The sequence below is a fragment of the Anolis carolinensis genome, chromosome 1, assembly GCF_035594765.1.
Source record: "Anolis carolinensis isolate JA03-04 chromosome 1, rAnoCar3.1.pri, whole genome shotgun sequence".
NCBI classification, from domain to species: Eukaryota; Metazoa; Chordata; class Lepidosauria; order Squamata; family Dactyloidae; genus Anolis; species Anolis carolinensis.
The window spans coordinates 305711967-305725487 of record NC_085841.1 but is presented as its reverse complement, the minus strand read 5'-3'; the positions used below and the strand labels follow the sequence as shown (position 1 = coordinate 305725487).

The 13521-nt window shown below is 36.6% G+C and overlaps 1 protein-coding gene across 3 annotated transcripts in view; it reads right to left on the bottom strand.

The window, feature by feature from the left end:
- The window catches only part of pals1 (protein associated with LIN7 1, MAGUK p55 family member), a 77225-nt gene that overhangs the window by 23937 nt on the left and 39767 nt on the right, over nucleotides 1–13521 (bottom strand). For 2 of the 3 annotated variants that reach the window (XM_062968033.1, XM_062968032.1), the window contains 3 exons: nucleotides 8869–9077; nucleotides 2490–2585; nucleotides 1562–1708 (listed from right to left, as the gene is read on the bottom strand). In XM_062968033.1, coding sequence (XP_062824103.1) covers nucleotides 1562–1708; nucleotides 2490–2585; nucleotides 8869–9077 — 452 coding nt within the window. The remainder of the gene's footprint in view (nucleotides 1–1561; nucleotides 1709–2489; nucleotides 2586–8868; nucleotides 9078–13521) is intronic. The other variant, XM_003224862.4, reaches the window with a different exon arrangement.

The window sequence follows — 13521 nt, the reverse complement described above, 5'->3', positions numbered from 1 at the left end:
GCAATTTTCTTACAGCAGCTGAGGATATGATCAATGGTTTCGTCAGCTTCCTTGCACAGTCTGCATTTTGGGTTATCAGCTGATTTTTCGATCTTGGCCTTAATTGCATTTGTTCTGATGGCTTGCTCCTGGGCTGCAAGGTTCAGGCCTTCTGTCTCTTTCTTCAGGGTCCCATTCGTGAGCCAGAGCCAGGTCTTCTCCTTATCAGCTTTTCCTTCAATTTTGTCAAGGAACTTTCCATGCAGTGTTTTGCTGTGCCAGCTGTCAGCTCTAGTTTGTAGTGCAGTTTTCTTGTACTGTTTTTTTTCTGTTGTGATTTGAGGAGTTTCTGATTTTTGACTTCAATCAAAGAAGGTTCTTCACTTTGCTTTACATATTCTGCCAGGGCATGTTCTTCTTCTTTGACTGCTTGTTTTACTTGTAAGAGTCCTCTGCCCCCTGATCTTCTATGCAAATAGAGCCGGTCAACATCACTGCGAGGGTGCAGTGAATGATGAATGGTCATGAGTTTTCTTGTTTTTCTGTCCAAATTGTCCAGTTCCGCCTGTGTCCAGTTTATGATGCCAGAAGTATATCTTATGACAGGTATGGCCCAGGTGTTTATGGCCTTGATGGTGTTGCCTCCATTGAGCTTGCTTTTGAGAATTTTTCTGACCCTTTGTGTGTATTCTTTGCTGACCACAGTTTTCACATGTTCATGCTTGATGTTGTCCAGCTGTAATATGCCCAGATATTTATAGGCCTCTGGCTGGTGACACTTTATTGTTTGGCCATTGGGCATATTTATGCCATCATTTTCAATTATTTTTCCCTTCTTCAATGCCACTGTCGAACATTTGTCCAAACCAAACTCCATGTTGATATTAGTGCTAAAATTCGAACAGTGTTGGTCAGAGACTGGATTTCAGTTAATAATAATAATTATTATTATTATTATTATTATTAATCACTTTTACTTAGGAGGGACCCAAATGCACAAAAACAGGAGGATACATCTGTGTCCTTTATAATTAACAGTGGTACTGCCAAAATACTATCTTAGACTGATTTTCAGAGAGAGTACGTTTGTAATTGCAGATCAGATTCAGATTGTGCCTTATAGAATACAGTAAGTCATGAAAGCTTGTTTTCTCAATAGTTGTTTCCATGTACAAAGAAATACACATGAAAATTTAAGGAGAAGTCTGAAAACACTGACAATTATTTTTCAGGGTTGTTGTATGTTTTCCGGGCTGTATGGCCATGTTCCAGAAGTATTCTCTCCTGACATTTTGCCCACATCTATGGCAGGCATCCATTTGGGCAAAACGTCAGGAGAGAATACTTCTGGAACATGGCCATACAGCCTGGAAAACATACAACAACCCTGTGATCCCGGCCATGAAAGCCTTCGACAACAAATTATTTTTCAGTTTTAGATTCAGGCCTGCACTCTTATTTTATATACCTGGCAAGGTTGCAAGTATTCTTTTTTCCTTTTTTTGAAAGGAGAATGCATAACAAACATCTGATCAAGTACCATGGAAGTTATATCTTTTTCTTGGAATTTCAGTTTACTCACCAAAGGAATATCCCGAGCCTTCTCAATACGAACTATTTTAACTGTCTCTCCTCCATAAAGACCAACATTTTCATAAATCTTTTCATCTGTTAGTGGTTCTGGCTGCATTTCCTGCTCAGCAACTTTATCATGAGCCAAAAGCAGTGCCTAGTGTAAAGGAAATAGTACTATTTAAAGAAAGGTTGCGCTCACACATTAGAGTTAATTTGTACCAAGTAAGACTGCTTAAAAATTCAACCAAGGAAACAAAAAGAACAGTGCTCTCTTCTAATTCAAAAATGGATGGGTTGACATGGAAAAGAGACTGCAATTATGAACCTTTAGTTACATGGCTGCACTTCAAACTAACAACATGTGCATACAGGACAACACACTCAGTGTTACAATTTTGACATTTACACTGCAGAAAAATACAAAGAAGCGAGTTTCAACTGCAGAGTAACCACTGCGGCACCTCCACAGTGCCACTGTAGAACAAAGATAAAAAATATCCAGCTCTGCCTAGCATGAAACTATTACGGGTTGAATAACCCTTATCTGAAATGCTTGAGACCAGAAGTGCTCTGTATTTTTTGGCAGTGGTAATCCCCAGCTGCCAGGCATACATTTTTAGTCTCCCTTACCTCCTGTATGTTCAGCTGGAGATAGACATGAGAGTATTTTAAACTGCATCATTTCACATCTTTCTCCAGCCACATCTCTCTACAGCCTCATAAACACAGTATAGGTATGTATGTGTTGTAGCTCTAAAAGTTTTGGAGTTTACAGAACTTCAAAATTCAAGACAATATGTTCAACCTGGATTCCTTAAATTGCCATGTTGTACCCCAAGGGACATAAATGTTCGGTCATGAAAGGCGTTGACATCATACACATAAAGAAAGCAATGTAAGTCTATTATACTTTCAAACCATGATTTTGTTCCTACCTGAATATGAGGGGCATTCAATAATGAATTAAGTTCTACTCCATCCTTTTGATGGCTTGGTTTCAAAACACTCTGTACCTGAAAGACAGGAGAATTCTGAGAAAATAATGAATTAAACTGCACCCTCTACCTCAGATTCTCCAGCTACCGATATACACAGGCATATTGTCATTGTTCCCGGAAGTGACATTGTGTCATGCTGATTAGTAGCTGTTGCTGGACTAAATTCTATGAATATATCCAGTTAATGCTATACAAAAGTGACAACCATAACTATATCTCACGGCCATTAAAAAAATCCAGCTTAACTAGGCACTGTGTGAGGTATGGCAATTCCGTTTATCTATTCTTGACCTCCTATTAGTCTCCAGCATTAGTGAGTTAACTTGGATTCCAGTTTTATAAGAGAAACAAACAGGAACCATGCATGATTTTATATAACTACCACATTTATCCTACAACAGTCTCCAAAAATTCATACTTGTTTAATACAAGACTGTCTTAGGTGTGACCTTTTTGCCCTCCCCCTTCAGCTCTAGGATAGTTGTTTTCCAGTGTTATAACCAGAACTGTACAAAGTATCTCAGATGTGATCACTGTTCACATAAAGGCAGTATAGCATCTGGAATTTTTATTTTTGATTTCTTTACTAATTATGTCCAACATGGAATTTCACTCTTTTAAGGCAGTCACACACTAGGATGACATAGAGCAAGACCACATGATTCATGGTCAGTTGCTACCAGTTCAGATCAAAATCAATTTGTAAGTCATACATACGATCTGTATTGGTATAAGATAAAGGTTTGCAAGTGCCACTTTACAAGGCAAAAGCAACATTATGTGAGTAAATAACCTTTTCCTCTCAAAACTCCATCTCCTCAGGCTGGGCTCTCAAATATGTGAATTTAGAACTCATTTGACTGAACTCTTGTTGACTATTGTAAAGTAATGTAGATGTTTGATTAGATTTTATGTTATTATATAATTTTGTCTGACTACGTGTAATTTAATTTATTGATGTTAGGCTTCAATTTGATGTTAGGTTTTAATGTTATTTGCATATGTGGTTTTTTTCTGGGATTTTATGTCAGTATTTGTTTTATGAGTCACTGAATATTTGCAGATGTATGTTAGAATCCGCTCTGAGTCCCCTTGGAGAGATAGGGCGGAATACAAATAAAGGTTTATTATTATTATTATCATCATCATCACCACCACCACCACCATCATCCTTTGAATAGGAGCTACACAACAAAAACTGATGTGCAGAGAAGAATTAAGGCTATCCTCTTGCCACTTCTCTCCCGAAATCTCCGCTAGTATGTATTCACCTAAGTAGGGGTTTGTGAAAATGTGGCCCTTGGGTTGTCTGCACCCCAGACTCCTTTTTATGAGGCCTAACTCCCGAGGACACCCTAAAGCCTCCACACCAGTGGTTCTCAACCTGTGGGTCCCCACATGTTTTGGCCTTCAACTCCCATAAATCCTAACAGCTAGTAAACTGGCTGGGATTTCTGGAAGTTGTAGGCCAAAACACCTGGGGACCCACAGGTTGAGAACCACTGCTCCAGACTATCTTTTCAAAAAAACCAATCAGGCAAAATAAACTAACCTGCCATACAACTCTCCAAAATGCAATGGTTTGCCATTATCCACACTTGAAACTGCCCCGAGCTGGAAATTAGGTGTGACTGGTTACACTTCTGGTTATTTCTACTTACTATTCTTTGCCAATTTTATCCAAAAATGTAGTAGGATAGCCCACCTGGAGTCTCAGGGCTCAACTGTAGTTGCCTACTCTGATCTAATTCAACAAATATAAAAACTCAATTTGACTTATACAGTGGAAGTACTATCCTAAGCTATCTCTAAAGAGACAATTCCCACGATTAAATAAAATACTGACAAAATGGTCTTACAACTCAATCTATTCTTCCATAGGCTGATTTTTCATATGGCAGCTTATAATAACACGTGAAAAAATTATACATAGAACTCACCATGCATATTTTTATTTCGATACGGACCAGCTTAGAAAGCATACATACCAAAGCTATCGAAAATATTTTGCATGAAGATGCCTTACTGTCCAAATTACAACACAAAATATAGCAACTCTCAGCCTCAACTAATGAAGTACTACTGGTGAACAGATGTTCATTAAAGGGCAAACCCTACCAGCTTTCCAGAGTGCTCTGCTTACAAAACCTCTCTTGAAGATATGGGGAATTGCAGGTGATACGAGACAAGAGGATACTGAACTAAGGAAGAATTGGGGTTAACAAAATGAAGTCATCCTGCTCAAGTTAATTTCCCCAACTTTGATTTTTCATAATTTACTCTTCCTCAGCTGGTCATAAAATTAAATTCCGAATTTCTTGTAAAGTAAATTTCATGGCTTATCTTACTAATTCCTGTAATAGGAAATGGGCCAGTATTTTACTGAAATGTATTTCATATTTTGCATGTTAAATACAATACAGTGTTTCTGACTTAAATTTGAGTTTAAATGTCCAATTTATCCATAGAAAGGGTTATAATTTTCTAATTATTAATACTATTGCGAAATATGAATAGGTTGATATAATTTTGCAGTTCATTATCTGACTTTTCCCAGCCTTTTGGGCAAGAAACGTAAAATAAAACGAACAACACGGTTACTTTTATTGCTATAATATAATCAAACGTTTATTTTCACTATCTCTGTTTAACGTTATTCTTTTGTACAGTTTTCCACAATTGTTTTCTGACAATCTGTTAATTTAAGAAACAAATATTTAAATAATACATCTAGGAATTTGCCTAGATACTGAACAGAACAGAAAAAAAGTGTTTATTAGAAAATGTTTGGGATAATAATACTTGCCTACTAATTTCTGAAAAGATATTATACAGCTTTACATTCAGATTACAAATGCTCTTGGTTAAAACAGATGCTGTTAATAGCAGGACACTTTTGATGTCCTTTTTTGAGTGGCCTCTACATACAGCCTTTTATTGGGAGTAATTCCTGGGAGCCTTTTGATCTGGAATCTATGCAACATTTTTCATTTAGATTTAAAATATGCCGCTGTATGTATTTTTATTTTGTTTAGCAAACACAAACGTTCTGAAAATTTTAGTCATTTCATGTCGATGTCAGTAAGACTTTTTCTGCCTGCACAAATGAGTAAACAGACAGCAAGGAGAGAACTGCATGCTGAGAATGGACATGTTAAAAGAATGGAGGTCAGTGGAGAAAAACCCATTACTTTTACTTAAGCACTATAATGGAGGCATGGTAAATACCTCCTAGCTTGAAAAATGGGGCAATGTGGCAATTGTCCAGCTCTTCCTTCCCAATGGAGCCTCCATGTTGTTCCAAAGGGCTGGAGGATTCTGTGGAACAGCATGGCAGGTGACTCCAGGCTGCAGAGCAAAAGGAGAACAGGAAAAAAAAAAACTGTTCCCATTGTTCCAATGTCACCAGAATCCTGGATCCAATCCATAGTGTTTAAATAACTACAGTGTTCCCTCACTACTTCGCGGTTCACTTTTTGCGGATTCGCTGTCTCACAGTTTTTCAATAAACCCTAAAAGACTATTATAAATCATAAAAAATTACAATTTACAGCCTAAGAAAGGGAGGAAGGAGAAGCCAAAGGGATAGAAAAGGAGCCCAAGCAGCAACGGGAGGAGAAGGAAGTGATTTATCAACACACGATTGGTTGATAAAGACTTAAAATAGTGTATAACTACTAAAATAATGTATAAATATTAAAATAAATATAGTGTCCCTACTTCGCGGATTTTCACTTATCGCAGGTGATCCTGGAACCTAACCCCAGCGATAAGTGAGGGAACACTGTATATGGATTAATTTCAGCATTAAAAAAAGCTGAATGGAAACATGTTCACGTCTCAAAAATCAAGGTGATTAATTCTTGAAGAATCAAGTACCAGCAAAACTAGTATGTCAGCTTTATTTTAATGGCTTTAGTAAGAGAACGAAAAGTTTCTGCATTATGGCTTCAGATATGCTAAACATATTGTCATTCTAAAAAAGTTTATTATAAGTTACAGGACTACAACTCTAACATCTTACTAACGAAGGACATATTGTTCCACATCAGAAACTACTGTCATTATTGCTGTATCAACTAATCTTGATGGTCAGCACTCAAGCTATGTTTCTTTAACCTTAGCTTCCAATTTTGTCAACTTTAACTGGCTTTACAATCCATTTAATTAAATTTGATGTTCAGCAGCTATTTTTATAACAGAGACAGAGTGCACTGCATTATTTTAGGGAGTTAATCTCCACATAAATTCCTTAAGCCTGCATGCTTTACTTAGTGTTCTAATTAAATTAAAGTTTCAAAAAAAAAAGGTGTATTATATTTTCTTTGCGTTATGATGAAAATTATGTATTGTCCTCGACAACAACTGAAGAAATGCTCATACTAGCAACTATTCCCCCAATTAGTCAGCATTTAAACAAACAATAACACCAATTATATGCTTTATTTTGAATCTTCAATAGTTGAACAAATAGTCAAAAAGTCCCCTGGGTGTGTGCAAGGCGTAGGAAGATACATCTTCTCTTCTTGGTTCTCACAGGTAAGAAAAAAATAATGCCTTCAATATTCTCCATGCTGGGTAAAAACAAAGATTTCTGTATTGCTCTTCATTGCCATTTCTACTTTAAGAAGTATTCATTTATCCAGAAATGTTTTCTATGCAGGAACACATTTTCCTGGAAGAAAACTATTTTCTGAGCAAAGGTACATGCGATTTTTCTGTGCAGAAAAAACATTTCAACATGGATAAACCATGTTTATTTGTGCATTTGAATACTTCCCAAGAGCCAAATAATATTGCAGTTGGGTCAGACTGCCAGCTTCCAATGGGGCTTCCTGAACAACAGAAATTTTCTTTAATGGAAAGAAAGAACAAATGAATATTCTTTCCCTCCGGAATTTTGAGAGGGTGGGTTAAAAATCAAGATCATTTATTATTTCCATACCTAGTGCAGAGTATCTGCAATTACCTGAATCAATCTGATTTTTTTTTCCAAATCTTGTTCTGGCTCCCCCAATCCATCTGGGACAAAATAACCACCAGCCAATGAGCAAGTGGCATGCCACTTCAAATTCATTGAGTGGTCAGATGCCCAGCCATTTAACAGGAAAGGTTTCTCTGAGCTGAGGCTGGCTCATGAGAAGGAAACAGGGCACCAGGTCTCCTTTTCACTGAATCCCATTACCTCCTCCGCCTAGACACTCCAGGTAGGTCAGCCAACGCGAATATTCTTTCCATACCTAAAGTATCTGTGCAGTTACCTGACCCAATTTGAAACATTTCTTCCCAAATCTGTCTCCACATGAACTCTAAACTGTTCCCCACCCCCAATATGCGCTTTCTTGGGGAAGTCAACAATTTTTATTTACACTAACAGCAGTGCACATGAACCTTGGACTGAATTCAGGATTTAGCACGTGCTAGCAGACGGGCCCTCTACGAACTTTGAGTGATCCTCCTTCCCCCACCACAGTTCACCACAGTCAAAAGCATTCCATGAATCTCTGAGTAGCCTTTTCACTGGACTGCTGTGGAAAGGAAGCAGCAGAAAAGTCCACTTCCACCAGTCAACTATGTCAAAACCTAGATCCTACTATGTGGTGTGTGAATGAATGACGTTTTATGTATACATGTTCTGATTATGTACAAAATTTAAATATTTGGTATCTCATAATAATAAAGCATAGAAATCATGTTCACCCCCAAGTCCGTGTCTACTTCCTGTTTAGTCATTTTCACTTGTTAGAACAGAAAACAAAAGCAATAGATGGTAGAAACAGAAAATATAGATACAGTAGAGTCTCACTTATCCAACACTCGCTTATCCAACGTTCTGGATTATCCAATGCATTTTTGTAGTCAATGTTTTCAATATATCGTGATATTTTGGTGCTAAATTTGTAAATACAGTAATTACTACATAGCATTACTGCATATTGAACTACTTTTTCTGTCAAATTTGTTGTATAACATGATGTTTTGCTGCTTAATTTGTAAAATCATAACCTATTTTGATGTTTAATAGGCTTTTTCTTAATCTCTCCTTATTATCCAACATATTCGCTTATCCAACGTTCTGCCGGCCCGTTTATGTTGGATAAGTGAGACTCTACTGTATTCGACTGCCTATTTGAATGGAAATTAAATTATAGGCAAAGCTCAAATCTGTATTTTTGATATACATAGCGTGACTTAAATTATGCATACTTTATTTTTGGCATCTTTATATTTTAGTTATATATCTATGGCTCACAACTTTGAATAAACAAGACAGCTAGTAGTTTAATGACCAGAAAGAAATGTATGTAATACATACCTCTTGTGCAAGCTCTTGTGCATTGGAGATAAGGGGGTAAGGGGGGCTGGCTTTGTTCATATGCACAGTAACAGCATTGTGTATCTTAAATGCATTTTGAAAGTCAGTGTTTTGCACAAGTTGTAAAATTAGAGCAATTTCCTCTTGACTTTGGGGATCTAACAGAGTGTGCTGAACATGTTTAAGTGAAGATAGAAGCTCATCAACTTCTGAAAAAGAAACAGATACACATTACTTAGCCTGGCTGTACATAAGACCAGATATCAGCAATCAAACAAACTGCATCAACAGTGGTTAACCGAATTATTTTTAAAACATTTCCTTCGCTAATGAAAGCTACACTCATGCAAGAAACAACCTAAAACCAGACAAACAATTATTTCATTAAAAAGATATACATTAAAAGCTCATCTCTAAAATTATTAGTATTACCATATCATTTTTGTTACACTCCCCCCTAAAAAAACTCTTGAAAAAAATACTGAATAGATACTTCAGGTCAAGTCATAATATGCTAGTGTCCAGTAAGTCCCAAATTTCCACTGGAACAGGGGCTGGAGAACCTGTGAACTACAGAATTGCTGAATTTCAACTTCTATCAGCCGCAATCAATGTAGTAACTGTAATCCTGCAAAAGGTTCCTTGGAGGTTCCCAAATTCCCTACTCCTGAATTAAAGGTACAGAATAAGATCCCAGAGTCTATTTTAAAGCTACATATGTACATTAACATAAAATCATAAACAACAGCTTTTTCAGAAGTAACTGGGTTATCGCATGGTATATATCAGGGCACTGAGGATGTAGTTGCCAATACAAATCCAATGTAGATCATTCAGGGTACTTATCAAGTGTCATTCAATGTATGTAAGGCTTACCTGGTTTGTGAGAGAAAGCAGAATTTATTCCAGGATAGCCCTAATCACTTTAGGAAACCTTATGTTAATTCTCTAGAGTTACTGATACCATACAAGAATAATTTCTCTATGAAAAACTAAACATACTCAGGAACATAAAAAGTTCTTAATCACCAATGTATCACCATGTCAAATTCAGAACAATACACGCAAGAACAAAAATTATGCACTGGTGTCAGCATTATTGAAGTAAAGTCAAAAGTGCTCTTTCAGTTAAATACCCAAACAATTTACTTAGTGAGGATGAATGGAAGAAGAGAAAGTAGAGAAAGATACATCATTTCTAAAACATGAAAAAGACAACTTAAGATCTTTTTGTATTTGATCATAAAGCATGTTTATTCCACTTTTCAAAAGTATGAAGTCTGAGATGTCAAATGATTTTACTACCAGTTTAGCTCTTGTAATTAACATGATCACACTTCAGGTAGGGCAGGGTAAGTCATAATTCGCATCACTACAACCAAAGGTGATGTAAACTACAATTTCCAAAACAGTGGATTGCAAAATGTTAACAACACACTCCTATGCCTGCCTACTCAGAAGTAAGCTTCACTGAATAAGCATATCTTTTTGCAACCTAAAAGATGTACTTCCCCACTCCTTAAGTGAATACCTATAGAAGTTGCCATGGTTGAAATGATACATTAGCAATACATTTCTGCTAGTTGAGTACAGGAAAGAGAATTCTATTCTATCTTGCTTCACTGAGAGTCACATATGAAAATCACATTACAAGTTTTAACGGTCAATTTGACCCAATTTGCCTTAATGTCAGACAACCTTCCATGTTTCTGATTTAAGACATTAATCAGGGTCACACCTTAATCCTTAATCTCCATCCCCATAAGTTTTCCCAGTTAAACAGAAATGGGCTGAAATTCAATGCACCATATTCTGGTCGTCTACATATTTAAGCTCCTCTCTTTTGGAGGCAGTGCACTAAAGTTAGAAACATCTGGATCAACACCTCATACTGTTGCCAGAAGTAAAATATTTCCTATCCTATGCCTAGAAGTATACACACGTTTCTGTGACTTCGCCAATATATTGCAATCTGCTCACAATATAGCAAGGTTTCTGCTCATTAAAACAGATTTGTTAAATGCCCTACCTGATACTCAATTATATCCTGCTATGAGTTAGACTGCAACTTTTCTCTGGCTTCAGGAACAGGATGAATGCATTAGTGTGTGTATCATTCCAAAGAATAAGAGAGAATAAAAAGATGAGCAGCTGCAGGGGTGGATACTTTTTCAACATCAGAAGAAAGCAGAGAAGAGGGAGGGGAAAGGAAATTGTGGCTGGGTCACATTAAATAAATGTTATATGAGGCATCTCTTGAAGAAAAGAACAGTCAATACATACACACTCTACCAACTAAAATGTATTTCTGTTTTGGGACAACATAATTAGCAAATGGAAGACTGGATCTTCCAGGAATTAGCCTCACATGATTTGCACATGGCAAACACTAGACCCTGATATATTCAGTAAGGGAGGGGGGCACAAGAATAATTATAATTCCTTGCTTTATTCCTTTTAACACATAATTCAAGTTGTAACTTACTTTTTCTCTTGAAAAGTAAATTAAAGAAACAAATAAAACAAGAGAACTCTGTGTGAACCAGCACTATTTATGATGTAGATTAACTTTTAACTGAGCAACAATAGTATATTATCATATATAGGGGTTTGATTATTTGAGTATATGAATTTATATTATAAATTTGTAGAAGAATATCACATTCCTAAGTTACATAGTCAATCGTGTATGGCTTCTTTCCAAACAACTAAAAATAAAACTAGTATAGCTGTTCTCGTCACCTACACAACTTAACAGAGTTTGACAGCTTTCAATGCAAGATAGATTTGTGATCTGAAGTTCATCTGAATTGTCTGATGTACTAAAAAATCAGGCGATTAGGGCATGACTACACAAAATGCAAGCTTTCAGAAACAACATACAGTACAACTCTTTAGTGTTTACTTTCTTTTACTTTTTTGTAAGCTAAATATTTAGTAAATGAAAAAGTTGAGATGTAACTTATAATTCATTTACGAAATTGTGACATAATATAGTTACCCCTATTGGGTTTCTCAAATATTGGATTACCATGAATTCTTTTCAGATTTATTTTGTAAAGAATACCAGCTTTAACAACAATTGCAGCTATAATTATAAGGATGATGATTTGTATCCTACCTTCCTCTTAGAATTGGGACTCAAGGCAGCAAAAAGCAATACAGTTAAAAGCATATCAAAAGTGAATATTAAAACAGAATGCAGCTAGTCACAACACTGGTGCAAGAAGAATGTGACAATACAAGAAATTTCAGACTTATCCCAATGAATCAGTAACATGCTGACACCGGAGACTGAAAAATACCAAGTATATATGCACATATAAACAATTGGTGGCTGGGATATCAATGCATCATCTTGTATCATTTGAGTAAAAGAGTTTGAGAACATCTATAAAAAGCCTTTTGCTATCCCAAAATGGAAGGTAAAGAAACCTCATGTTCCTGAAATCAGAGTGTGGAGTAATTTTATATGTGACGCCTGCTTCTGTCTTTGCTGTACATGTTTTCAGAGACAACATTCTTTAATTTGTTTAAACCTAGACAATGGGTGTGACAATCTCAAACAGTAATTTTGCTGATGCATTCTAAAACTATATTTCTACGCAGACTTATCTGGGAGTGTACTCCACTGAAACAGTAAAAATGATTTCTGAGTAAACATGCACAGAACTGGATATGTAATTAAAATTTTAGCCAGAAGATACACTTCCATTTTTACTGTTGTATCTCAATGCCAGAAATGATTCAGAGTAATCACAATGATGCTTTTGACCCCATGCATTTTACCAGACCCATATGTATTAAAACTAGGAAATCTGTGCAGTGTCAACAAAGCACAGTAAGGAGGTGATCCACAAAAACATCTCAGTTCCAGTAATTAGCCATATTAAACCTTGTTGGAGATTTACAATCACTAGTGATACTACAGTCAACCCTCCATATCTATGGGTTCTCCATCCATGGATATAACCAGCCATGGCTTGAAAACATTTAAAAGAAAAGCCTAAAAGAGAATCTTGATTTTGCCATGTACTGGATTAATGTGTAGGCATAACCCCCTCGCCATTTCTCTCTAGGCATCTCTAGGTCGTCTATTGCAATGTTATGATCAACATCCAGTGGATTTTGGCTATAGAGTCACACTGGAGGATCTAGAGATTCCCAGAAAGAACATCTCTCAAGCATTTTAGATCTGCCAATGTAACTCTATTATCAATAATGACCAGAAGTTAACTGCAGATTCATTTAATAGGACCTCGAGATTCTTAAGAGATGTGTTCCTTCATGTTTATATACAGTAGAGTCTCGCTTATCTCACTTTCCCTTATCCAACGTTCTGTATTACCCAACGCAGTTTGCCTCCCGTCCGGATCCACAGCTGTTTCTCTGGGCAGCAACGCACAGCGGGACAACATGCTCAACAACAACACAAGTGCAGCCACACTCCCAAACAAGTGGCAGACTTGTAGTAAAACATGAAGGGGGAGGGGCATTTGAGTCCAGGATATACTTCCTTTTCTAAGGTTTGCCTTTTTAGAGCAAGTAAACTAAATTGATCCTATCCCTCCAATACCTGCTGCAAGATACCACTGTAATGTATGCACATGTTTAAAAACTGCTGCTTTTGTAAACAGGTACATATACCCTATG